The sequence below is a fragment of the Ranitomeya imitator genome, chromosome 1 (assembly GCF_032444005.1).
Source record: "Ranitomeya imitator isolate aRanImi1 chromosome 1, aRanImi1.pri, whole genome shotgun sequence".
NCBI lineage: Eukaryota > Metazoa > Chordata > Amphibia > Anura > Dendrobatidae > Ranitomeya > Ranitomeya imitator.
Window position 1 is genome coordinate 186037633 of NC_091282.1, and position 25522 is coordinate 186063154.

Below are 25522 nucleotides of genomic sequence, written 5' to 3' on the forward strand. Positions count from 1 at the left end.
GAGCCCCTGGAGAGGGTGAGCTGGAAGTGGAGCTACCAGAGGCTGAATGGCATGAACGCTCAGGAGAGGTAGTGCGGATCTGTTTTTTGGATGTCCATACCTCCTTCAGGTAAGAGCGGCCCCTGCTGGCCAATGATGTAAGGGAGGGGTCTCTTAACACAGGTAGACAAGTGCCCCGCTCCCCAGAGGGATCATGAGGGGATTCAATCGCATTGGCCAATGAAGCAGTGGATTGTGACAGTGACGGGGCCCACTCGGGGTGGGGGGCTAGATACACTGGGGTTGGTAGCGGCGGAAGGCTCCTGAGCACATTGGGCATCACAGGCTGAGCAGAGAGGCGAGCTTTGAGGCCGAGGAGCCTAGCAGGTTGTACACGCAGTGAAAAAGGTGGTATGTACCTTTGTAGTCTTTTTAGCCCTTGACTGCGACATGATGTACCCCAATATAAGTAAAAACACTGCTAGTGGAAGCGATGTGGGGTAATGCTGCAGGGAAGCATTTAGAGCAGTCTCCTTATCCAGGTCCTGTGTCCTGCAATCTGATAAGGTGGGTAGGGGAAGACCGCATCCAGGAGTGCTGACACGCGCAGAAGGCGGCCGGAGCTGCTGTGCAGTGGGGGAAGATGGCTGCCGAGAGCTGGGAGGTAGTCTCGCAAGGAGCGAGAAGCGCCAGGTCTGAGGGCGGAGCCGCAAGAGTGATGCGAGCGGTGGGCGGGTCCTATCGGGATGCGTCCCACACTAGGCCGAAGCTGGGGACTAAATTTATGGCTTCGGCCGGCGCGTACCAGCGGACCGCCGGGAAAGATGCCACAGAGCCCTGTGGGAGTCCCTGCCGCTATGGAGCCCTCCTATGACCGCTGGAAAATGACCCCTCCTGGGTGGCACTTACCCCAATATGAAGGGGATTGCAGATGCAGCAAGTCAGAGCTGTGCCTGGGGTAGTTAGGACGCTGCAGGGTTGGGGGAGACTCCACCCACTATCCCCTTAAAAGGGGGGTTGAGAGGAACCGTCCGCCTACTTCCATCCGCTTTTTTCAGCGGCGATGCAGTGGGGGGGCTGCACGGATGCCACGATGGAGGGTGGTTCTGAGCATCCGAGGGTATAACCTGGTGAGCAGGGCAAAATGTCCGGCAATAGGCCTGGCTGCAGAAGAGGATACGTGGAGGTGACACTCCATGTGCTCGTCTGTTAAGGGAGGAGGGGAGATCGGTGCCCTTGAAGGGGCTCGTCGCCCTTAAAAACAGCCCAGACAGTGGCATCCCACGTCGCAGGAGAGGATATGGAGTGGCGACACTCTCCGTGCTCGCCTGTTGTTGGTTCGGGAAGATCGGAGCCTTGAAAGGTTCAGTCGCCCCTTCATCCGGGTAAAAAATTAAATAGTGAAAAAGAAAAAAAATCAAAAAAATCAGAGAAATTCTGGCCTGAATAGCAGACCCTGTGTGCCTCCTACAGGCACTAAGCTTGATTTGGGTCTGTGGAAGCCAGCATGAGGGAGTATACTGCAGGGGAGGAGCTAACTTTTTGTCTCAACTTAGGCTTCTTTCACATTTGCGTCTCAAAGCGTCGGCGCGACGTACCGACGAACGTTGTGCAAATTCGGCACAAAGTGGGCAGCGGATGCGTTGAACGCATCCGCTGCCTCCCGGGGAGGAGGGGGCGGAGTTCCGTCCGCGCATGCGCGGTAGGAAACGGCAGATGCAACTTACGGAAAAAACGTTCCCTTGAGCGTTTTTTTGTGACGACGGTCCGCCAAAACATGACGCATCCAGTGCATGACGGATGCAACATATGGCCATACGTCGCGATCCATCGGCAATACAAGTCTATGTTGAAAAAACACATCCTACGGGCACATTTGCAGGCTGCATTTTTTCCCCCAAAACAACGCATTGCGACTGAGGCCAAACGACGCAAGTGTGAAAGTAGCCTTAGTGTCAGCCTCCTAGCGACAGCAGCATAACACCCATGGTTCTGTGTTCCCCAATGTGGCGAAGGAGAAAAGCCAAGGTAAAAGCGAATAGTTGTACGCCTGGTCAATTGTCTCCTCTCCGATCAGTGGAGACCCTTGTCTCCTCTGCTACTTGCAATAGGGGTTGAACCTTTGGCAGTAGTAATTCGTAGAAGGACATAAATGGAATTCAACACTGAATTAAGGAAAAGAAGGTGATATTGTATGCAGATGTGACCTGCTGTTTCTGGGGATGCGAGTGACTTTCTTTGGTGAGCATGATGGCGACCATTTCCAGCTTTGGAGAAATTTGGAGCTTGGCAATAAACTGGTTTAAGTCGGTCCTGCTCTCCTTGGTCTCCAGACATGCTTCATTACAATGCACTAATGTTCTGATGCCAGAGATGTCTAGGTTTAAATACTTGAGTATTCCAGTATCCTCTAAAATTGCTAAGAATTAGCAACTTAACTGCTCCCTCTATTAATGAAATTTAAACAAAAGATACTGGCCTGAACTAAATTATACAGTATATTCCAGTTGTGATAAGGTTAAACTTAATTAAAATGATACTTATGCCCCAACTCGCATACTTTTTGGATAATGCCCTGATTTGACTCTTCCAAAATAGATTTGACAAAACAAGTCTTATTTAGGGACCTCATATGCTGACACGGTCAACAGCGTATTAAATTAGAAAAACTACAAAAACCCAAAGATGAAGGCAGTTTAGCACCAAATAATCCATAACTTTACTATTTAGCATCCCAAAATCAACATTTATAAGGTTGGGGGGAAGAACACCATAAGTAACTCTGTTGGGAGTGTTTTTCAACATATGGTGGGGTAGAGTTCATTACTTTCCAATTTTGTAAGTGCTCTTTTATATACCCAACAATAGCACTCATTGAAAAGATTGGAATAAAATTAAGCAGTTACAAAACATCACTGCTTTTAAAAAAAAAATGGACACCAATTTGGGACAATAGCAATATTCCAGAGTGTGTGTCCCTGCAAGGCTTTGATTACTGGCAACAGTTTGGGGTCCAGAAACGAATTCATTTATTAGAAGAAAATAGTTTTCAAAATGTTCAAGAGACTGCAGGAAGAAGCATTTCCCTTACAACATAACATTTTCTACAGCATTATAAAACTACGCCAGCATTTCAAACTCAGTTTAAACCAACCACCAAATTTGTGAAGGTGGATATAGTGGATAATAGGATCACAGAGAAATACCAAAGGGCTTATATCTCTGATTTACAGTAACCTTGCACACATGTACCTTATTCGGTACCCCCAAAGTACTAAAACTAAATGGGTTAATGACGTGGGAACTGTTTCAGATGAGATGAGAGTCTCCTCTCCTTCACACCCGGGACCGCTCCTTGCACCATATGAGGCGACCTCAGAGCTCCGCACACACCGTATAAGACAACATCGGGTGTATAAGAAGACCCCTGAATTATACGGCGAGTATATCCTAAACTCTATATTTTAAATGGAAAAGTTGGGGGTTGTCTTACACGCCCAGTCGTCTTATACGCCGGAAAATACAATAATATATAAATATCTAACAAATACTTAAATGGAACATTTACAATGAGATGTGTTTTGGTTGCTCATGGAGAAGCTTCATGTGGCCCCTAGCTCTTGAATTATACAACTACAATACAATGGCCTGGTTAAATATTGGTAATGTTACGCAACTTACGGTCTCCAGAAATGTTATTATATGCTGTAGTGTGAAATATACAGAATGCATTCAGACCGTGACAGACCAACATCGCTGGTCATACAATTACAGATAGACAATGATCATAGTTACACAATCTTGAGAGCGGTTTGCTTATTGTCTACATGCTTTTAACTCACAAATATTTGTATATTTCTCTATGTTTGTTCATGTAAAACATGGAGGTTTGTTTAACCTCTGTCTGATGTGGATTTATGTAATCCTTGGGAGCTTTTATATTCTGTGGATTTATTGTCCATTGTCTGATGTTTGCACGGTATCTCTGATTCATCTTATCCCAAAAGCTGGCCAATAGAGGGCGATGCAGAAACCAGAGTTAAACAGTGTAAATCACTATATAAGGCCATAGAAACATAACTAAACCAGAAGCAGAAAGTTGGATACCTATACTTATACGTGTACAGTGTTGTGACACCTGCAAGTGTGGATATCCATGCAGTGTTGTGAATTTCGCAGGGTTCTCTGTCTTGGTGTTGCTTCTCTGATATTCCAGACGGATTAGGTTTAAAAGCTCCTTGGTGATTATTTGAGTATATGTACTTAATCTTTATATGTTAAAATATACAAGACGTATGCAATCATACAATTCCTTTAATTTAGTTCTTTAAAATAAAATTTCGTTATATCGCAAGTAGTACCCTTCTTTAACCCCTTAGTGACAGAGCCAATTTGGTACTTAGTGACCGCGCCAATTTTTACAATTCTGACCACTGTCACTTTATGAGGTTATAACTCTGGAACGCTTTAACGGATCCCGCTGATTCTGAGATTGTTTTTTTGTGACATATTGTACTTCATGTTAGTGGTAACATTTCTTCGATATTACTTGCGATTATTTATGAAAAAAACGGAAATATGGCGGAAAATTTTTAAAATTTTGCAATTTTCAAACTTTGTATTTTTTTGTCCTTAAATCAGAGATATGTCACTTAAAATAGTTAATAAATAACATTCCCCACATGTCTACTTTACATCAGCACAATTTTGGAAACAAAATTTTTTTTTGTTAGGGAGTTATAAGGGTTAAAAGTTGACCAGCAATTTCTCATTTTCACAACACCATTTTTTTTTAGGGACCACATCACATTTGAAGTCATTTTGAGGGGTCTATATGATAGAAAATAACCAAGTGTGACACCATTCTAAAAACTACACCCTTCAAGGTTCTCAAAACCACATTCAAGAAGTTTATTAACCCTTTACGTGCTTCACAGGAACTGAAACAATGTGGAAGGAAAAAATGAACATTTAACTTTTTTTTGCAAACATTTTAATTCAGAACCATTTTTTTTTATTTTCACATGTGTAAAAACAGAAAAGTAACCATAAATTTTGTTATGCAATTTCTCCTGAACATGCGAATACCCTATATGTGGGGGTAAACCACTTTTTGGGTGCACCGCAGAACTTGGAATTGAAGGAGCGCCGTTTGACTTTTTAAAGGCAGAATTGGCTGGAATTGAGATCGGACGCCATGTCACGTTTAGAGAGCCCCTGATGTGCCTAAACAGTGGAAACCACCCACAAGTGACACCATTTTGGAAACTAGACCCCTTAAGGAACTTATCTAGATGTGTGGTGAGCACTTTGAATCCCCAAGTGCTTCACAGAAGTTTATAACGTAGAGCCGTGAAAATAAAAAATCGCCATTGTTTACACAAAAATGATCTTTTCGCCCATAAATTCTTATTTTCACAAGGGTAACAGGAGAAATTAGACCACAAAAGTTGTTGTGCAATTTCTCCTGAGTACGTCAATACCCCATATGTGGGGGTAAACCACTGTTTGGGCGCACGGCAGAGCTCGGAAGGGAAGGAGCGCAGTTTTGGAATGCAGACTTAGATAGAATGGTCTGTGGGCGTCATGTTGCGTTTGCAGAGCCCCTGATGTATCTAAACAGAAGTAACCCCCCACAAGTGACCCCATTTTGGAAACTAGGCCCCCCAAAGAACTTATCTAGATGTGTGGTGAGAACTTTGAATGCCCAAGTGCTACACAGAAGTTTAGAATGCAGTCGTGAAAATAAAAAATATTTTTTTTTCCACAAAAAAGATTTTGTAGCCCCCAAGTTTTTATTTTTACAAGGGTAACAGGAGAAATTGGACCCCAAAAGTTGTTGTCCAATTTATCCAGAGTACGCTGATGCCCCATATGTGGGGGTAACCCACTGTTTGGGCGCACGGCAGAGCTCAGAAGGGAGGGAGCACCATTTGACTTTATGAGCGCAAAATTGGCTGTCGTGTTTGGAGACCCACTGATGTACCTAAACACTGGAAACCCCCCAATTCTAACTCCAACCCTAACCCAAACACACCCCTAACCCTAATCCTAATCACAACCCTAACGATAATCACAACCCTTACCCCAAAAAACCCTAATGTCAACCCTCACCATAACCCTAATCAAAACCCTAAATCCAAACACACCCCTAATCCTAATCTCATCCCTAACCTCAAACCTAACCCTAATCCCAATACACCCCTAATCCCAACCCTAACCTTAACCCTAATCCCAAACCTATCCCTAATCCCAAGCGTAACCCTAATCCAAACCCTAACCCTAATCTCAACTCTAACCCTAACTTTAGCCGCAACCCTAGCCCTAACTTTAGCCGCAACCCTAGCCCTAACTTTAGCCCCAACCCTAGCCCTAACCCTAAATTTAGCCCCAACCCTACCTTTAGCTCCAACCCTAACCCTAACTTTGGCCCCAACCTTAACCCTAAGGCTACTTCCACTCTTGCGTCGTTTGGCATCCGTCGCAATCCGTCGTTTTGGACAAAAACGGATCCTGCAAATGTGCCCACGGGATGCGTTTTTTGCCCATAGACTTGTATTGCCGACGGCTCGCGACGTGCACTGGATCAGTTGTGTTTTGGCGGACCGTCGGCACAAAAAATCGTTCAATGTAACGTTTTTTTGTATGTCGCGTCTGCCATTTCCGACCGCGCATGCGTGGCCGTAACTCCGCCCCCTCCTCCCCAGGACATAGATTGGGCAGCGGATGCGTTGAAAAACTGCATCCGCTGCCCACGTTGTGCACAATTTTCACAATGTGCGTCGGGCCGACGCATTGCGATGGCCCCATACCGACGCAAGTGTGAAAGAAGCCTAACTCTATATTTAGCCCCAACCCTAACCCTAAATTTAGCCCTAACCCTAGCACTAACCCTAACCCTAGCCCTAATTTTAGCCCCAACTGCTTTCTCCTGCCGGCCGGCAGATGGCGGGCGCACAGCGCATGCGCCCGCCATTTTGTTTGCCAAAGAAGACGCCGGTGGCCAGGAAAAGAAGCAGGAGGACCCAGGGACACCGGTAAGTATAATAGGGTCCCCGAATCCCCCTATTTCTCTGTCCTCTGATGTGCGATCACATCAGAGGACAGAGAATTACACACCACTTTTTTTTTTGTGATCGCCGGTAAACAGTTAATTACCGGCGATCACAAAACAGGGGTCGGTATAACCGACCCCGATCATGTTCTTTGGAGTCTCGGCTACCCCCGGGCAGCCGAGACCCCAAAGAACCCCCCGATGCCGGCCGGCGGGCGCACTGCGCATGCGCCCACCATGTTTTTGCCAGAAAAAGATATCGGCGCCCATCGGGAGCCACGAGGAGCACCAGGGGAGACAGGTGAGTATTGGGGGGCTATCTGGGACCCCATTTCTCTGTCCTCTGATGTGCGATCACATCGGAGGACAGAGAAATTAAAAGGGAAATCACGTTTTGGGTTTTTTTGGCGATCGCCGGTAAACCGTTAAATACCGGCGATCGCAAAAGCGGGGTCGGTAAAAAAAAACCCCGAATCATGTTCTCTGGGGTCTCGGCTACCCCCGGCAGCCGAGACCCCGGAGAAAATCGGACTCTGGGGGGCGCTATTTACTTTTTCCACGGCGCCGTTACGGCGCTGTGGTTTAAGTACCCTTAACTGCCGCCGTTAAAAGGCGTATCGGCGGTCGTTAAGGGGTTAAAGCCGCATCCGAACCTTATAGTGTTAAAATCTTGGCAATACAGATGCTTGAACCACGGTTTCCTTCTTTGGAAAAATGTCACGGCTTTAATGAATGATCATATTATGATTTTTTTTACTAGAAAGATGTGCAACGCAGAAGCTGTTCTAGCAAGATAGGGGGATCAACAGGGGATCTTTGTTACCTCTTGTTTTCTGTTGTACTATAAAACTTAATAAAGACTATCTGATTAAAAAAAAACTGCAAAAACCTGCTGACAGTTTCCCTTTAAGTGGTATAGCTGCCTTGAGCCTCTAATCTCTATATTCATATACTAATACATATGGTAAGAAAGATTAATGCTTTGGTTTGGTGGGGTCTCAGATATATGCTACAGCACTTAGCTCACACTTTTCCTGTTGTAACTATAAATTGTCTAGCACAAGTCATTAAAGATATTGTACCAAAAACCTTCAGTAACTGACATGAAAAATTGTTTTCTAATTTTATCTTAATGCCTGGTGAGCAAGGAGCTACAAAGTTTTTCCACTGTTCTTAGAGACTTACAGTACAATACAAAGGTTTTAGGCAGTTGTGGTAAAACTGCGATCAAGTAAAAATTCTTAAAAAAAATTAGAAAGATTAATTGTAATTGTCACCTGAAATAAGTACACAGGGACTGGAAAGTGATCTGAGTGGATTCGGGTTGCTTCTCTTCAGTGATTCTTTTCTACACAAAAAAAATAAAAATAAGTGCAATTCCCAGTTTATGTGATCATTTTATATTCAGTTATACCCATCAAAGACAAAAAAGAAAATATTTAAATAAATTAAGTTACATTCTTTATATTGACATAATGTACACTTCCTACTTGCATATTCTTACCATTAATGAAAACAACTGATCTCGTCTTGCCAGACGGTCAGGGAAAAAAACTGCAGCTCCATTTAGTAAAGTGTTAGTAATTTCTTGTATGAGTGCTTGGGAAGACAAAGAGGAAATGTCCATGTTGTTCATAGCTGAAATGAGAGAGAATCGTGTGATTAACCAAACTGTGACACTAAGGCTATGTGCACACGTTGCGGATTTTGATGCGGATCTGCAGCGTTTCCACAGCTGCAGATCCGCAGCAGTTTCTCATGAGTTTACAGTACAATGTAAACTTATAGGAAACCAAAAACGCTGTGCCCATGCTGCGGAAAAAGCCGCGTGGAAACGCAGCGGATTATTTTCCGCAGCATGTCAATTCTTTATGCGGAATCTGCAGCGGTTTTCCATCTGCTCCAATAGAAAAATGCAGATGGAAAATGAAAACCGCAGCAGAATCCGCATTAAAAACCGCGATAAATCAGCAGTAAAAACCGCAGCGGTTTTGCACTGCGGATTTATGTGCACATAGCCTAATAGACAGGAAAAGCAATCAATTCCTAATTGGTGCTTATTCTTGTGCTGAACATGCATACAGGGGACATAAGTCTACAGCCCTGTTAAAGTGATGCTTTGTCATGAAAAAAAAAAAAAACTATCAAGAAGAATAATTTCATAACTATTTCAGGCACTTCATCGGGGACATAGGAAACCATGGGTGTATGATTGACCATACACAATAGGCAGGTAAGCAGCAATTACTGTTTTACCTTGTTAAAATAAAAACCCCATATACTCGCCTCCCATTCCGCCACTCACATGAGGTTATGTCACATGAGCCTAGTGCCCAATAAGCACTGTCTTCACTATCCCCGCCTTCAGACATATTGATCAACAACAGGAAGTCAGGGCTGAGACTGCTCTTAGACTTACTCTTGAGGTTTGAATTGTCTGAAGGCAGGGAAATCGATGCCAGCGCTGTTTCGGCACTGGGCTCACATAACAACCTCACGTGAGCCGTGGGAATGTGAATGCAGACACCGCTGACAAGGCTCTGGGGGAGTATATAGGTGTTTTTATTTTAAAGCGGCTATACATGAGGAATAAAAAGGGGTTGTCCAAGTAGCTGATGACCCCTTTACAAAAAACAAAATCGGATACTCTTCCTCAATAGGCTAGTGGAACCAAGCTATTCAGTTTAGCTTGGTGTCTTGTAGGATGCATACACAGGTGCTTATATTTTTCATCCTTTATTAAACTTCTACTCATTTCTCCCTTAGGCAAGGGAAACATAATGGAATGGCCCCTCTATAATCCAGACAAAAAACCAAGAACAATTTGTAAAGGGCTGCAGAACATGTTGGCTCTATAGAAATAAACATTATTATTATTATTGCCACAACACTTCTGCCTGAATGCAAGAATGTTTCCTGAGCAGTCAACATTCGTGCACTGGTTCGGAGAGTCCTTGCCTTTGTCTGCTACCTGCCTGCACCCCCCATAACGTGGAGTGAAGAGGATCTTGGGTCCAGTTTCAAGCCTCTTCAGGACAGTATAGCCCCTACGCTAACTCCTTCTGCATTGCGAAAGCCCATTGACCCATGTTCCCCTGTGTCGTGGCTCCCGTGACACGACGCCTCAACCATCTGAAAGTGGGGCCTGTTTTTCCTCAAGTCGTCCCTGCTTTCCACAGATTCTACCACTTCTTTGCGGTCCTATCAGCACTATCCATGGCTTCCATGTTATCTTCCCAGGACCTGGCACTCCAGTTTAGTACTCAGCTTCTGTTTCAACCTAGTCAACTAGGTCTTAATTAATGTCTTAATTGGGAAAACCCATGAACAGAATAGTAAGAAATATGAGAAAAAGGAACCCACCTTTACACAAGTGAGCGTATAATTCCTGAGCATACTGCACTTGGTTAGAGTTAGGGGTGGAAGTTTCCACAGTGAGGGTACCAGAACAGCTCTGAAGTAGCTGCAACAGAATAGTCTGCACAGAAATATACTCTTCTCTAGGGCTGTGGGGAGAAACAACCCGAAAATTAATATATCTTTATCCATCATCAGAAAAGCTTAATTGGCAACAAAATAATCACTCCTTACAGATTCTATTAATTTTTCATTACAAGTCATGGAAAAGAAACATTCCTATTCGGTGAAGAGCTATTCTCCTATGTAAGAATAGTGCAACATATCATTAGAATGACATACTGATCATAGTGCATAGTGGTGATCCCACATATCTACTGTGCAGGGAACTGCAAAACCGCTCACTTCACAGGGGAAAGCAACAAAAAAACCTGCTGCTTAAAGGGAACCTGCCAGCAGAAAAAAAATTGCTATTAACAAGCAGATATGGGGTTAATCTGCAGCTTAAAGACATTATTAACCAACCCGCCGCCAGCACGTAGCCAATCACTGCAGGGAGAAAATCAACTTTATTCCCCCCAACAATATTCTGGTTTTAGTAACGGGGGCGACGCCAGTTCAGTCACTGCTCTGAGCATACAGAGCGGTGGCTGTAACTGCGCCCCCGGCCCTGACTGACAGCCGGCCCTAATGCTGAGCCAGTGTCAGTCACTGCTCTGAGCATACAGAGCGGCAGCTGTACCTGCACCCCTGGCCCTGACTGACAGCCGGCCATAATGCTGAGCCAGTGTCAGTCACTGCTCTTAGTATACAGAGCAGTGGCTGAAGCTGCATCCCCGGCCCTGACTGACAGCCGGCCCTAATACTCAGCCAGTGCCAGTCACTGCTCTTAGTATACAGAGCGGCGGCTGTAATCACGCCCCCGGCCCTGACACTGGCTCTGCATTTGGGCCGGCTGTCAGTCAGGGCCTGTGGTGCAGGACAGCCACCGCTCTATATACTCAGAGAAGCGACTGAACCAGCGCTGCCACCGCTCAGGAACTGAAACGCTCAGAATTAGCTTAAGGATCCACGGGTGAACAATACAGTAGTGCTAGAATAGCAACTCCATGAAGGAAGGTCCTGACCTGGGGGTGAGAGGCCAAACTTTGTTGAAACAGGATTGAGAGTGCAGAGACCTGGCCCTTGAGGGAACCAAGAGACAAACCAGACTCTAGTCATGAGTGCAAAAAACGCAAGTATACATGGAAGAGGAAAAAGTCATGGAAGCGGTGTGTCTATCTTCACACCAGTGAAAAAAAAAGCTTTTCAGGAGCGATGATAAATTCCTGAAGAGAGTTTTCTCACCCTGATCACAGTCTGAATGACCTGGGGAGAGAAGCATCCCTTCCTCGGGACTGCAGCTTCAATGATCATGCCATTAAATTGATAGGTGCCAGAGCTGCAGGCACTTAGGTGCTGACTTTTGGCATCTTAGTGGTGATTGTGTGGTCATACAACGATACTGGGGGCAAGTGATTAACATGCTGTCACAAATCATTAGAGCCCAGTAGATTGTACACCAAAACTGTGTATCGGGAGTTGTAGAAGGGGAAGTGTGGCCCCATTATGATAAAAAAAAAATTTCTTTGTGAGACTATGTTCCTTGCCAGGAAGGCAATAGCACTGAGATGGATGAAGGTGGATGGGCCTCCCACAATAACACAGTGGAAGAGACTAGTTAATGATATAATACAATATGAGAACACCGAATATAAGAATAGAGAGAGTCCTCAAAATAGGGGTTTGTGTACTCACCGTAAAATCCTTTTTTCCGAGCCATTCATTGGGGGACACAGACCGTTGGGTGTATGCTGCTGCTACTAGGAGGCTGACACTAAGTGATACAAAGAAAGTTAGCTCCTCCCCTGCAGTATACACCCTCCTGCTGGCTCTCAGCTAACCAGTTCGGTGCAAAAGCAGTAGGAGATCAATAACAATACATGAGAATATAGAATGACAAATTATAAATAACAAGCACAAGCTAATAATAGGGTGGGAGCTGTGTCCCCCAATGAATGGCTCGGAGTAAAGGATTTTACGGTGAGTACACAAAAATCCCTATTTCTCCTTCACCTCATTGGGGGGACAGACCCTGGGACGTCCCAAAGCAGTCCCTGGGTGGGAACAACATCAGATCAGGCCTTGTGAAATTGCTACTTACAAGTGCGCCACCGCGGCCTGCAGAGTCCGCCTGCCCAGACTCACACATTTGTGGAGGATTGGAAATCATAGTGCTTCAAGAATGCGTGCGGACTGGACGAACCGGCAAGGTTGCAGGCGTGCACTGCTGACACCTGGTGCCTAGAAACCTCGATAGACAGGGAGATAGGCTGATATCTAGCACGGAAGGACTCCCGGATGGTGTAACGAATCCACCAGGCTAACATGGCCGATAAAACGGCGAAACCCTTCCTGACGTCATCAGGGAACCGTCCTATAACTGTGAGGTAGCCCAAATAAAGCGTCTAACCTTCGGAAGGACGCCATCTTCGAGACATACCTACATAGAGCAGGCACCATGTCCAGATATGGGGAACCCATTCCGTTTTGTGGACTGGTGTGGAAAGAGATGAGGAAAAAACGATACCCTCATAACTGTGGGAATACCATACCACCTTGGTAACAAGGGACGGGGATGGCCTGAGGCCAACCTTGCTTTCATGGTAATAAGGGAAAAAAAGGCTGAAAGAACAGAGAGGCTAGCTCCGAATACTCGTCAGGATGAAGAGATCAGAGAAAAAAGGGGGCGACCTTCCTGATAATAAAGTCTGTTCGGATCAAAAAGGAGTCTACTGTAAGACTCCTAGGAACATTAAGGGAAGAACCACAGGTGAAGAGTCCCTGCGAGGAAGTCCATATTTGCAGTTTGTTGCAATAAGACGGAAAAATACTAGTTCCGCAATCGAGAAAACCTGACATGGTCAGTGAGGATCTCCCAGTATCACTGGGGCCCTTCCTGTTTCCGAGAAGATCTCGGAAGTAGTGGAAGAGGGGTTATGTAAAATGGAACCATGGAAGAACCAGAGCATGTACTGCGATGGCTTTTAGATCTGGAGGCCAAACCATGAACGTAGAGTACATTGGCGTTCAGTCTGGACGCCATCCGACCTACATCTGGAGTTCTCTCGAGAAGACAGATCTGATGGAAGACTTCCGAGTGAAGTTCCCACTCACATAAGGCGGGACCCTGACTGCGTCTACCACCCAGAGTTCTACTCTTGAGATGTGTAGTGCCGAGATCACCAAATGATAGATCGTGGCCCAACAGAGAATGTGAGGTACCTCGGCCATGACGCCTGACAGTGGGCATGTGCTAGATGATTGCCGTATGGCAGAGACGTGGGATTGTCGGGTTGAATCAGGTGGGATGACCCGCCAAAAGGCAGTGGACCTGCTGTAGAATTAGCCGTATCGTTCGGATCCCTAGAACAATGAGTAGTCACTAATAACCGCTGAACCGGGAGAAAGGATCTCCCCTGGATTAGGAAGGAGCTCAGAGGCTACCCCCTGAAAGCCTGATTGACCTGCAGGAAATGAGAAGAGCGAAGCAAACAGCTTACATTGTCGTCACCAATTTCCCTCAGAATCCACCTAGCAAGGCGAATGGAATGAGGGAGAGAGGACAAATGCGCGAGCTCCCTGTTGAAGGGCAACGGCCTTGTCTCAAGGGAGAATGACCGACCTTCTGGAAGATTCCAGGATCATCCACGAAAACGGTAATTAGACCTACCGGTAATTGTATTTCCAGGAATCCATCCTGACAGCACCATTGGAGGACATCCTTCTTACCCTCAGTGGGACAGGAACAACAAACGGTTAAAAGGAATCCATCCCTCTCCACCCACCAGTGATTTTCCAAGTACCACATCTGGATGAATGCAAAAAAAAAAAAAAAAGTTTATTCAACAAATTTACACCAATGTTACATCACATTAGTTTATTAATACAAATTTGCAGTGGGAGGGAACTAGTAGTGCTGTCAGGATGGATTCCTGGAAATACAATTACCGGTAGGTCTAATTACCATTTTCCAGTTCACCACCTGACAGCACTATTGGAGGAATACCAAAGAATGGAAACCAAGTGTGGGACTACTGCATGTAATACTTTTCTACCAAAAGCTAATTGCTCTGATAAGACATCTAGTTTATAGTGTCTGGCAAAAGTAGAAAGACTGGTCCAAGTCGCAGCCCTACAGATCTGTTCTGCTGAAGCTCCCACCTCTCTGCCCATGATGTAGCAATAGCTCGGGTTGAGTGGGCTCTAAGGATATCTGGGGGATCCTTCCCCTGGGCTGTATACGCTAGGTTTACAGTAGTCTTAATCCACCTAGCAATGGTTGACTTCGCTGCCTTACAACCTTTATTTGGTCCCCCATACTGTATGAACAGGTTCGTGTCTCGTCTCCAAGCTTCAGTCGCCCCTAGGTATTTCAGAACCGTCTCTCTAACGTCAAGGTTATGATAGACCCCTTCCTTCGTGTTTCTAGGGTGTTGGCAGAATAAGGGAAGAATTACTTCTTTGTTTATGTTTGTAGATGAGACTACCTTGGGGAGAAAGGCTGGATTAAGTCTTAAGACTATTCTGTCGTCAAAGATCCGGAGGTACGGATCCTGTATGGATAGAGCCTGCATTTCCCCCAATCTCTTAACTGAAGTGATGGCTACTAGAAAAGCTGTTTTAAAAGAGAGATTGGCTATGTCCATGTCCTCTGATAGTAAATATGGGGATCTGCACAGTGCATTAAGGACCAAATTCAGGTCCCAAGGAGGAGACGATTTCCTCACAAGAGGTCTCATTCTTTGTATGGCCCTAACAAATCTTGCTATCCAAGGATGGCAGGCTAATGATGAGTCAAAAACACACTAAAGGCCGCAATCTGTACTTTTAAAGTACTAGGCCAGAGGCCTCCTTTAAATCCAAGTTGTAAAAAGTCAAGGATTTTAGGAGTGTCTGGTTTTGAGGTATCTATAGGAATCTCTCCTAAGAAAGAGCAATACCGCTTCCAGATCTTGTTATAGATCACTGAAGTCACCGGATTCCTGCTTGCCTTGAGTGTGGTGATAACCTCTTCTGACAGGCCTCTGGATCTTAAGGTACCTGTTGTGAATTCTGTGGCAGAGCTCCCTCCTGTGGTCACAAGTGGTACTTCGGCTGATTCTCTCTGTGAGCTTCTGTTGGTGGAGGGAAGTGGTACTGCGGCTTCTGAGTTTCCTCCCTCAGGTGATCTGGTGAGGTCGTTAGGTGCTTCTCTACTTAACTCCACCTAATGCTTTGATCCTGGCTTCCTGTCAATGTTCCAGTGTTGGACTTGCTTTTCCCTGGATCATTCCTGTGGCCTGCTGCTCTGCATAGCTAAGTTCTTCTTTGCTATTTGTTTGCTATTTTTCCTGTCCAGCTTGTCTAATTTTTTGCTGGAAGCTCTGGGACGCAAAGGGTGTACCTCCGTGCCGTTAGTTCGGTACGGAGGGTCTTTTTGCCCCCTTTGCGTGGTTTTCTTTAGGGTTTTGTGTAGACCGCAAAGTTACCTTTTCTATCCTCGATCTGTTAAGAAAGTCGGGCCTCACTTTGCTGAATCTATTTCATCTCTACGTTTGTCTTTTCATCTTAACTCACAGTCATTATATGTGGGGGGCTGCCTTTTCCTTTGGGGTATTTCTCTGAGGCAAGGTAGGCTTATTTTCTATCTTCAGGCTAGTTAGTTTCTCAGGCTGTGCCGAGTTGCATAGGCAGAGTTAGGCGCAATCCACGGTTGCCTCTAGTGTTGTTTGGAGAGGATTAGGGATTGCGGTCTGCAGAGTTCCCACGTCTCAGAGCTCGTTCTATGATTTTGGGTTATTGTCAGATCACTGTATGTGCTCTGAACGCTATGTCCATTGTAGTACTGAATTGCCTTTCATAACAGGTACCGTCACACTTAGCGACGCTGCAGCGATACCGACAACGATCCGGATCGCTGCAGCGTCGCTGTTAAGTCGCTGGAGAGCTGTCACACAGACAGCTCTCCAGCGACCAACGATCAGGGGAAAGACTTCGGCATCATTGAAACGGTCTTCAACGATGCCGAAGTCCCCGGGTAACCAGGGTAAACATCGGATTACTAAGTGCAGGGCCGCGCTTAGTAACCCGATGTTTACCCTGGTTACCATAGTTAAAGTAAAAAAAACAAACGCTACATACTTACCTACCGCTGTCTGTCCCCGGCGCTGGGCTTCTCTGCTCTGGCTGTGAGCACAGCGGCCGGAAAGCAGAGCGGTGACGTCACCGCTGTGCTCTGCTTTCCGGCTGCCCGGCGCTCACAGCCAGAGCAGAGAAGCCCAGCGCCGGGGACAGACAGCGGTAGGTAAGTATGTAGCGTTTGTTTTTTTTACTTTAACGATGGTAACCAGGGTAAACATCGGGTTACTAAGCGCGGCCCTGCGCTTAGTAACCCGATGTTTACCCTGGTTACCAGCGAAGACATCGCTGAATCGGCGTCACACACGCCGATTCAGCGATGTCAGCGGGACCTCAACGATCAAAAAATGGCCCAGGCCATTCCGACACGACCAGCGATCTCACAGCAGGGGCCTGATCGCTGCTACGTGTCACACATAGCGAGATCGCTACTGAGATCGCTGTTGCGTCACAAAACTTGTGACTCAGCAGCGATCTCGCTAGCGATCTCGCTATGTGTGACGGGGCCTTTAGAGTCAGGCGTTCAGGATCCAGGCAGAGAGCTGTAGTGAATCCGGATTGCTGTGTAACACTGGATCTTGGCACAGAAGGACCTGCCTCTTCGGCAGGAGGATAGGTGTTTCTGTCGTCATTCTGGATAGAAGAGAAAACCAGCTCCTCTTGGGCCAAAATGGAACCACCAGGATTACAGTTGCTCTTTCGTCCCGTATCTTCCTGAGTGTTCTCGGGATCAGTGGCAGGGGTGGAAAAGCGTACAGAAGACCTTCTCCCCAATGTTGAGATGCGTCGACTCCCGCTGCTCCCTCTAGAGGATTGAGAGAGAAAAATGCTCTGGCCTTTGCATTTGATCTGGTGGCAAAGAGATCCACTAGAGGCGTCCCCCCACCGCTGGCAAAGATTGCTGAACACTTCTGGATTCAATTCCCATTCTCTGGGATCTACTGTCGTTCTGCTTAGAAAATCTGCTACCTGGTTTTTGGCACCCACCAGGTGAACTGCCGAGATGGACCGGACGGATTTTTCTGCCCATCTGAAAATCTGGTCTGCCAAGTGCTGTAGAGATGGATGTCTTGGGCCTCCCTGGTGCCTTAGAAATGCCACTGCTGTCACGTTGTCAGACAGAATCCTCACGTGTCTGTCTCTGACCTGAGACTGGGCCTGGTAGAGCACTTTCCAAATTGCATACAGTTCTCTGAAGTTTTATGACTTGACCAACACTTCTGGACTCCACTTCCCTTGGTAGTATGTCCTTCTTATGTGCCCGCCCCATCCGTACTGACTGGCGTCTGTGGTAACAGTGACACAGGGATAGAGGATCCATGGAACTCCCACCTTCAGGTTTTCCGGGACGATCCACCAGGTTAGGGGACTTCTTTACCGAATGAGAAAGAACCATCTTCTTCTCCAGATAATTTTGCCTTCTGTCTCAAGATTTCAGGATTTGCTTCTGTAACCCCTGTGAGTGAAATTGGCTCCATTTCACACAGGGAATACAGGCTGTCATTAAGCCTAGAACTCTCATTGCTTCCCTTACAGAGGAAGTGCTTTTTATGAACCGATATATGTTCTCGATTAACGACTTCTGTCTTCCCTCTGGTAGAAAAGATGTTCTGGTGTTGGAATCTAATATGACCCCAAAAAAATTTATTCTGGAATTTGGAATTAGGCATGACTTTTCCCAATTCACAAACCATCCCAGATCTTGTAAAATATAGAGTGTGAAGTCGCGGTCGATCTTGAGAAGCTTCTCTGACCTCGCCATTATCAAAAAGTCGTCTAGGTATTGTACTATGGCAGCACATTGATTCCTTAGATAGGCGACTACTTCTGACATTAGTTTGGTAAATATCCTTGGGGCCGAGGCTAGGCCGAAGGGAGGACACTTGAATTGAAAGTGATAAACTACCCCTCTGTTCGTCAGGGCGAATCTCAGGAATTTCTGGTAACAAGCGTGTATTGGGACATGGTAGTATGCATGCACTCTTTAGATCCAAGGTGCACATCACCATGTCCTTGTCTATGAGAGGTATTGTGGACTTTATAGACTCCATCCTGAATCTCCTGTACCTTATCCATTTGTTCAGGGGTTTCAGATTTATAATCGTCTGGGAGTCTCCCGATGGTTTTTTTTATTGAAAATAGGTGTGAATAATGGCCCTTGCCTCTCTCTGAGATGGGTACTGGGACGATTGCTTCTATTTCTAATAACTCCTGGATGTCTGGCCACATAGGAGAGTTTAAGAGGGGAGAAAATCTGGTTACTACGAACCTTTCTGGAAGAGGACTGGTGAATTCTAATTTGTAACCGTGAGCAATCACCTGCAGAATCCAAGGGTTTTTGGATATTTTCTGCCAACCCTCCAGAAACCTTTGTAATCGACCTCCCACTCTGATGTCATTTATTCGGTTTCCCTGAACCTGAACCCTGGAAGATGGAGTCTCTACCTTTTCCACCCATGGGATAGGACCATCTCCCAGTCTTCCCTTTCCCCCTGTAGTCTGTCTTCTGACTAGGTCGGAATCTACGAAAGGGCTGGAATTTTTTTAGTATTTTCCTCAGGGAACCCTTTCTTTTTGTGAGGCTTTTTCTAATATGTCGTCTGGAATAGGCTCAAACACTTTACCCCCTGAAAACGGAATCCCACAAAGTTTATTCTTTGACTGAATATCGCCTGACCAAGTCTCTAACCAGATTGCTCTTCTGGCTGCATTGGATAAAGATTCGCTTCTGGCGGCGAATCATACAGATTCCACCAAAGCGTCTGCCATGAAACCTGTTGCCAGCTTTAGTAATGGTAGGGATTTGAGGATAACATCTCTAGAGGATTTAGCCCTGAGATGTTCTTCCAGATTGTCCATCCATAAATGCATGGACTGGGCTACCGAGGTTGCTGCTATATTAGCACGTATTATTGCAGCCGAGGATTCCCAAGTTCTCCTCAACAGTTCATCTGCTCTGCGATCCATTGGATCCTTCAATGCGGAGGAGTCTTCAAACGGAATTGCCGTCTTCTTTGCCACTTTTGCTAATGGCACATCTATCTTAGGAACTTCATCCCAAACCTTTTTATCGTCTTGATTATAAGGTAAACGGAGTCTAAAGTCTCTAGGTACCACTAGCCTTTTCTCCGCCTCCTGCCATTTTCCTAATATCATGGAACGGATATGATTATTAACCGGGAAAACTTTCGTGAGTTGAGTATGCAGACCGCCAAACATTTCATCTTGGATTGAGGTTTCCTCTTGACTGTCCTGTAACTGCATGGTGTTACGTACTGCATGTAGGAGTTCATCCATATCTGCTGCCGAGAAGAGATATTTCCTCTTCCTAATGGTTCTTCAGAAGAAGGGCTGGACTCCCTCGGTCTTTTCCGCGATGTTTGCGGTTCTGTCTGGCTGGTCTGGGGAAATTCAGGCTCGAGATGGATGCCTAAACCTCCTGATGTATCATTATTCTCATATTAGTTATGAATGACGTCTGTTCTTCGCCGACGATCTTAGATGTGCATGATTTGCAGAGCGGTTTCTGCCAGTTTTCAGGAAATCTAGATGCGCAAATGGGACATTTATTCTTCCCAGCCTTTTTCTTTTCAGGTGCGGGGTTGGGAGGCTCTCCTTGCCCCTGTGACAGCTCTGGCCCCTCAGGTCTGGTGGATTCCTCCATTATAAAAAGGTACAATAGCCGGGTGCTCCTTATCAGGATTGCCTGCGGCACATAAATCCACATACCCCATTTTTAGATTGTTCTTTACCTGGTTGATCCTGCCCTCCTTACCACGTCCTACGCGGTCTGACCGTGCTGAAAGACCTCCTGAGGCCGGCGCTGGCATCCCGCTGTCTGGCGCTTGTCGCAACCGGAAGGGACGCGGCCGTCGGCCGGAAGTGACACGACCGCTGGTCCTGGAGTTAGCAGTGGCTGCCGCGCTGAGAGCGCTCACCGCGGCCGCATGCTGGGATTGGCTGCCGTGTTGGAGATGGCCCCCGCATACACCCCCCAGTAAACAGGCGCCCGGACTGAGAGCCCCCAGTATGGAGGAACTGATCCGATCCAAGGAGCAGCGCTACACTGGGGAGGCTGAGGGACCCCCCATCGCAGGTATCAGCCGCAGATATCTTGCGGCAGAGAAGGGAAAGGCTAAGCTTGCCATTCCTATCCATAGTGGGACAGGAAAAACACTGGTGGGTGGAGTGGGGAGGGTCCTTTTAACCGCTTGTTCCTGTCCCACTGAGGGCAAGAAGGATATCCTCCAATGGTGCTGTCAGGTGGTGAACTGGAAAAAGATATTTGCTGGGCTCGAAATTAGGGAAAAACTTGTCTATGTTTAGCTGCCAGCCCAGGAGAGAGAGGGTATTTCAATAGATATAGACGACTCAGCGCAGGGCTGGAAGAGCGGCTAGAAAGTCGATCAGATAGCGCAGGACGACCACGCCTCTAGGGTGCAAGAGGAACATAACGGCCGCCATAACCCTTGCGAACACTCTGGGTGCGGTAACAAGGCTTAAGGACAAGGATGTGATTTGAAAATGCTATTCGTGAAAGGGAAAGCGAAGGAATTTTTTGAAGAGGGGAAGATATAGGAATGTGAAGGTAAGCATCCCAAATGTCGGTGGATGTGAGAAAACTCCACATTTATCCGTTAAAGTAATGGCTGAGAGGAGGAGCTCCATCCGAAGAAAGAGGACCTTGTCAAGCTTGGTAGAAGTTTGAGGTTCAGGGTCGGTTTTACTTAGCGGTCCCCTTTTTGGAACCAAGATCCCTTAGATCTAGACCGTCCTGGACAACTGATCCACTGCTGATTGGTCTATAGGAAATATGCAAACTTTTGTTATTGCTTGTGGAACACTCCCAACTTCTCACCGAATAACCAATCACTCTGGTAAGGGAGTGATGTCAGAGGCCTTTTGAACGCAGAGTACATTTCCATTCTCTGAGCTTTAATGTCCTTCTGAGTGTAATGGCATTTGCTACTGACAGCGCCACTCAGGTAGATGCATCCGAGAGGCGTGAAGCAGTTAGTCTGCTTGCCCAATTGACCAGCTGTACAGTCTTCAGGAAAAGGTTACTGTTAGAAAAGAAAATATTGAAGGCCTCTGATCAGGAGACCATTGCTCTGGCAACACACGCGGCGGCTAAGGAAGGGTAGAGCGCTGAACCGGAGGCCGCAAGGCGGAAACGAACCAGATTGCTATCTGTCAGTCCGTTGTCTTATTAATGGATGACCCATCGAGCAGGGATACCGGTAGGTATACCACAGGAGATTCTACCCAGGTTAATCTGCCAAGTTGCAGAATGCACGGCTGCATCCAGCAGGTCAGGAAAAAAGTAGTCTCTTGCTAGTGCCGCTTTCTTTGACGGTCACTTATCCGGACACCCCTGTGCGGGTGACTGACAAGTCATGCAGAGTTGAAATGATGAACCCGTGATCCACCATCCTCTTAACAGGGGAGTGGAAAGGGATCTTCCGCCTTCTGCTATAAATAGTGGTGATGCGGAGAGAGGGGGGTGATCGGATGCCAAAAAGGGTGCCTCTGTACATCCACAGAGTTCAGGTTTCTGGGTGGACAGGGCTCATTGTCCGGCGTTAGGCTTGGCTGCAGAAGAGGATACATGGAGGTGACACTCCATGTGCTCGTCTGTTGACAGTGTGAGGAGATCGGTGCCCTTTAAGGGACCCGTCGCCTTTAAAAAAAAAAAAAAAAAAAGTCCAGGAATTGCATCCTACAAAACAGGAGAGGATACGGGGGCGCCACTCCATGATCTTAAATATTGGTGGTGAGGGGAGATCGGTGCCCTTTAAGGGACCAGTCACCTCTAAAAATCAGCCCAGGCATTCCTATGTAGAGAATCCGTTGAAAAACAGCGTGAGCAGAACCGGAGTCCTCAGCAACCTATGGAGTGCGGGAGACGGGTTCAATAAGTAAATCCTGTTCGCTAGAGTGAGGAGCGGTGATCGCGGATGCCAAGACACATGATAGCTTAGTAGACAAACTACATGTCCGTTTTCCAGATGCCTGCAGGTATCTGGATTGCATGCGGCCCCTGCCAGCCGACGGCCCCCTGGTATGAGAGGATCCATCCACCTCAGTGATAGGATCAGCGATCCATGGATGGATCCAATGGCTTTGGAGAGTCCAACAGTGATGATACCCGCTTAGGCTACGTTCACATTTGCGTTGTGTCGGGTGCAACCGTGGCGACGCATGTGTCATGCGCCCCTATATTTAACATGGGGGGGGCATGGACATGCGTTGTGCTGCGTTTTGCGACGCAAGCGTTTTTTTTGCCGCAAGCGTGGGGCGCAGAGGACGCAGCAAGTTGTATTTTTTTTGCGTCCAAAAATCGGCAAAAAAGGACGCTTGCGTCGCAAAACGCTGCGTTTTAGCGTGCGTTTTGGTGCGTTTTGTTTTGCGTTGCGTCTCGGACGCAACATCGCACAACGCAAATGTGAACGTAGAGGGACTAACTACCCTGGACTCTGACAGTGGGGGGCCTCCTGAGCGTATTAGAGATCACTGGCTTGCAGAGTGTCGAGTTCTGCGCTTTGGGATAAAAGCAGGCTGGCAGGATTTACATGCGGTGAAATAGAGACTGAAAAAGTCTTATTAGAGTTGTTGTAAGGCTTTGCTGAGATTTGAACTTAAAGTGTGCAGGCTTGTAAACGGAGAGCTTTAAGTCCTAAAGTACATTTTCTTGAGCCCTTTTACAGGGCTACTTACAGAAAATGGTAGAAGGGGATAACGCTGAGGGAAGGGGGGGTTGCGTCCCTTACCCTGAGCAGATATGTCCCAGATCCTGCTCAGGTGGCCAAAGCTAAATTGATTCCTGTTGCAGAATAGCACTGATCTCGGTGCCCAAATACAGGATCCATTTCCGGAGGAAAGGGGGGTAAGAATATGGCCCCCGAGAACACAACAGGCGCCTCTCATTTTGCACCAGAAGCGCCAGAATCGTGGGAGGGGCCACCGGAACGCGCCATAGCGTGGGCAGCGCCTCCGGGTTGCGGCCTGATCGGCTGCAAGCCGGGGACTAAATTTTTCGGTGCCTGCTAGAAGTTACCGTCTTGGAGCCTAGCTGAGGCCAAAAGCCGGGGACTAAAGTTTTTTGCCGCCGGAATACAGGCAGAGATATCGGCTTGTGGCCTGGCGCCTGCCGAGAGCTCAATTTGCCAGTGTGCGACTGCGGTTCCCCTGCAGGAACAGTAACCGGCTTGCGGCCTAGCGCAGGCCGGGGACTAAATTTTTGGGGTTATCGGCTTGCGGCCTAGCATGGGCCGAAGCCGGGGACTAAATTAGAACCACGGCAGCGGGGAAGGGATGCTGGCCGGAAAGTCCAGAGGATCACGCTGCAGGAGCCCCCCGGGATTCTAAACTTACCGCAGTAGCTGGAGAGAAGGCAGAGCCGGCACTCTGCTTGCAGGTGAGGGTTGTAGACATGAAGGAACCCTCCATCCACCATCCCCTTTTAGAAGGGAGGAGGAGAGGGGCCGTCCAGCTCCTTGCAGCACCGCTGTTTAATTAGTGGTGGTGCAGCGGGAGCAGCACGGACGCCATAGGGGCCTCTGTGTATCCTAAGGGTTAACTCCCGTAGGATTTCACAGGGCTGTGTCCGGCTGTAGCCTGGCTCAGTAGGGGGTACATGGAGGCGACACTCCGTGTTTAAGTCTGTTACTTGTGCGGGGAGATCGGCGCTCTGAAGGGAACAGTCGCCCCTAAGATAGCTCTGGCATGGCATCCCACATCGCAGGAGAGGATACGGGGAGGTATACTCGCCTGTTGATGATTCGGGGTGAACCAGACCCATGTGCCTCCTACAGACACTAAGCAAGAACTGGTTAGCTGAGAGCCAGCAGGAGGGTGTATACTGCAGGGGAGGAGATCACTTTCTTTGTATCACCAAGTGTCAGCCTCCTAGAGGCAGCAGCATGCACCCATGGTCTATGGCCCCCAATGAGGCGAAGGAGAAAATGCCTTCAAATTTGGGGAAAGTGTTGCGATTCACCTCCAATGCAATTAGACGTCATCACATTATCCTCACTTTTACCTTATATTGTGTTATTTTCCACGTTTTGCTACCTCACATCCCGGAATTTCACTTTTTTTGAGGGTTTGCAACATTTCATGTAAATAACATGCTTACAAATGAGAACAATTTTGTTTGTTTTTTTATTGTGAAGCAAACAAATAGAGGACAAAACTGAAATCATCATTATGAATAACTATTCACCCACCCCAAGTCAGTACTTTGTAGAGCCTCCTTTTGAGGCAACCACAGCTGCAAATCTCTTTGGATAAATCTCTATGAGCTTTCCACATCTTGCCACTGGGATTTTTGCCCATACTTAAGGGCAAAACTGCTGCAGCTCGTTCAAGTTAGATGGTTTCCTCTGGTGAACAGCAATCTTCAAGTATGACCACAGATTCTCAATTGGATTAAGGTTTGAGCTTTGTCTAGACAGCTTCAAAACATGTAAACGTTTCCCCTTAAACTACTCGAGTGTTGCTTTAGCAGTATGCTTTGGATAATATGTCTTGTTGGAAGGTGACCCTCCGTCCCAGCCTCAAATTATTGACATACTGAAACAGGTTTTGCTCAAGAATATTTCTGCATTTCGCACCATCCAGCTTTCCCTCGACTAAGACCATTTTCCCTGTCTCTGCTGTTGAAAAGCAATCCAACACCATGATGCTGCTACGAACATGTTTCACTGTGGGGATGGTGTACTTGGGGTGATCAGCCATGTTGGTTTGGCGAAAGACTGTGTTTACCTTGGTGGCCAAAAAGCTCAATTTTGGTCTCCTCTGACCACAGTACCTTCCTTAATATATTTGGGAGGTCTCCCACATGTCTTTTGGCAAATTCAAAACGAGCCTTACAATTTAGTGTGTGTAAGCAAAGGCTTTTTTATGCCCAAT

General features: G+C 46.8%; 1 protein-coding gene across 1 annotated transcript in view; it reads right to left on the reverse strand.

The window, feature by feature from the left end:
• The window catches only part of LOC138658809 (zinc finger ZZ-type and EF-hand domain-containing protein 1-like), a 280359-nt gene that overhangs the window by 167823 nt on the left and 87014 nt on the right, over window positions 1-25522 (reverse strand). Inside the window, exons 15-17 of the mRNA XM_069745866.1 lie at window positions 10397-10539; window positions 8538-8671; window positions 8311-8381 (exon numbers count right to left, since the gene is read on the reverse strand). Coding sequence (XP_069601967.1) covers window positions 8311-8381; window positions 8538-8671; window positions 10397-10539 — 348 coding nt within the window. The remainder of the gene's footprint in view (window positions 1-8310; window positions 8382-8537; window positions 8672-10396; window positions 10540-25522) is intronic.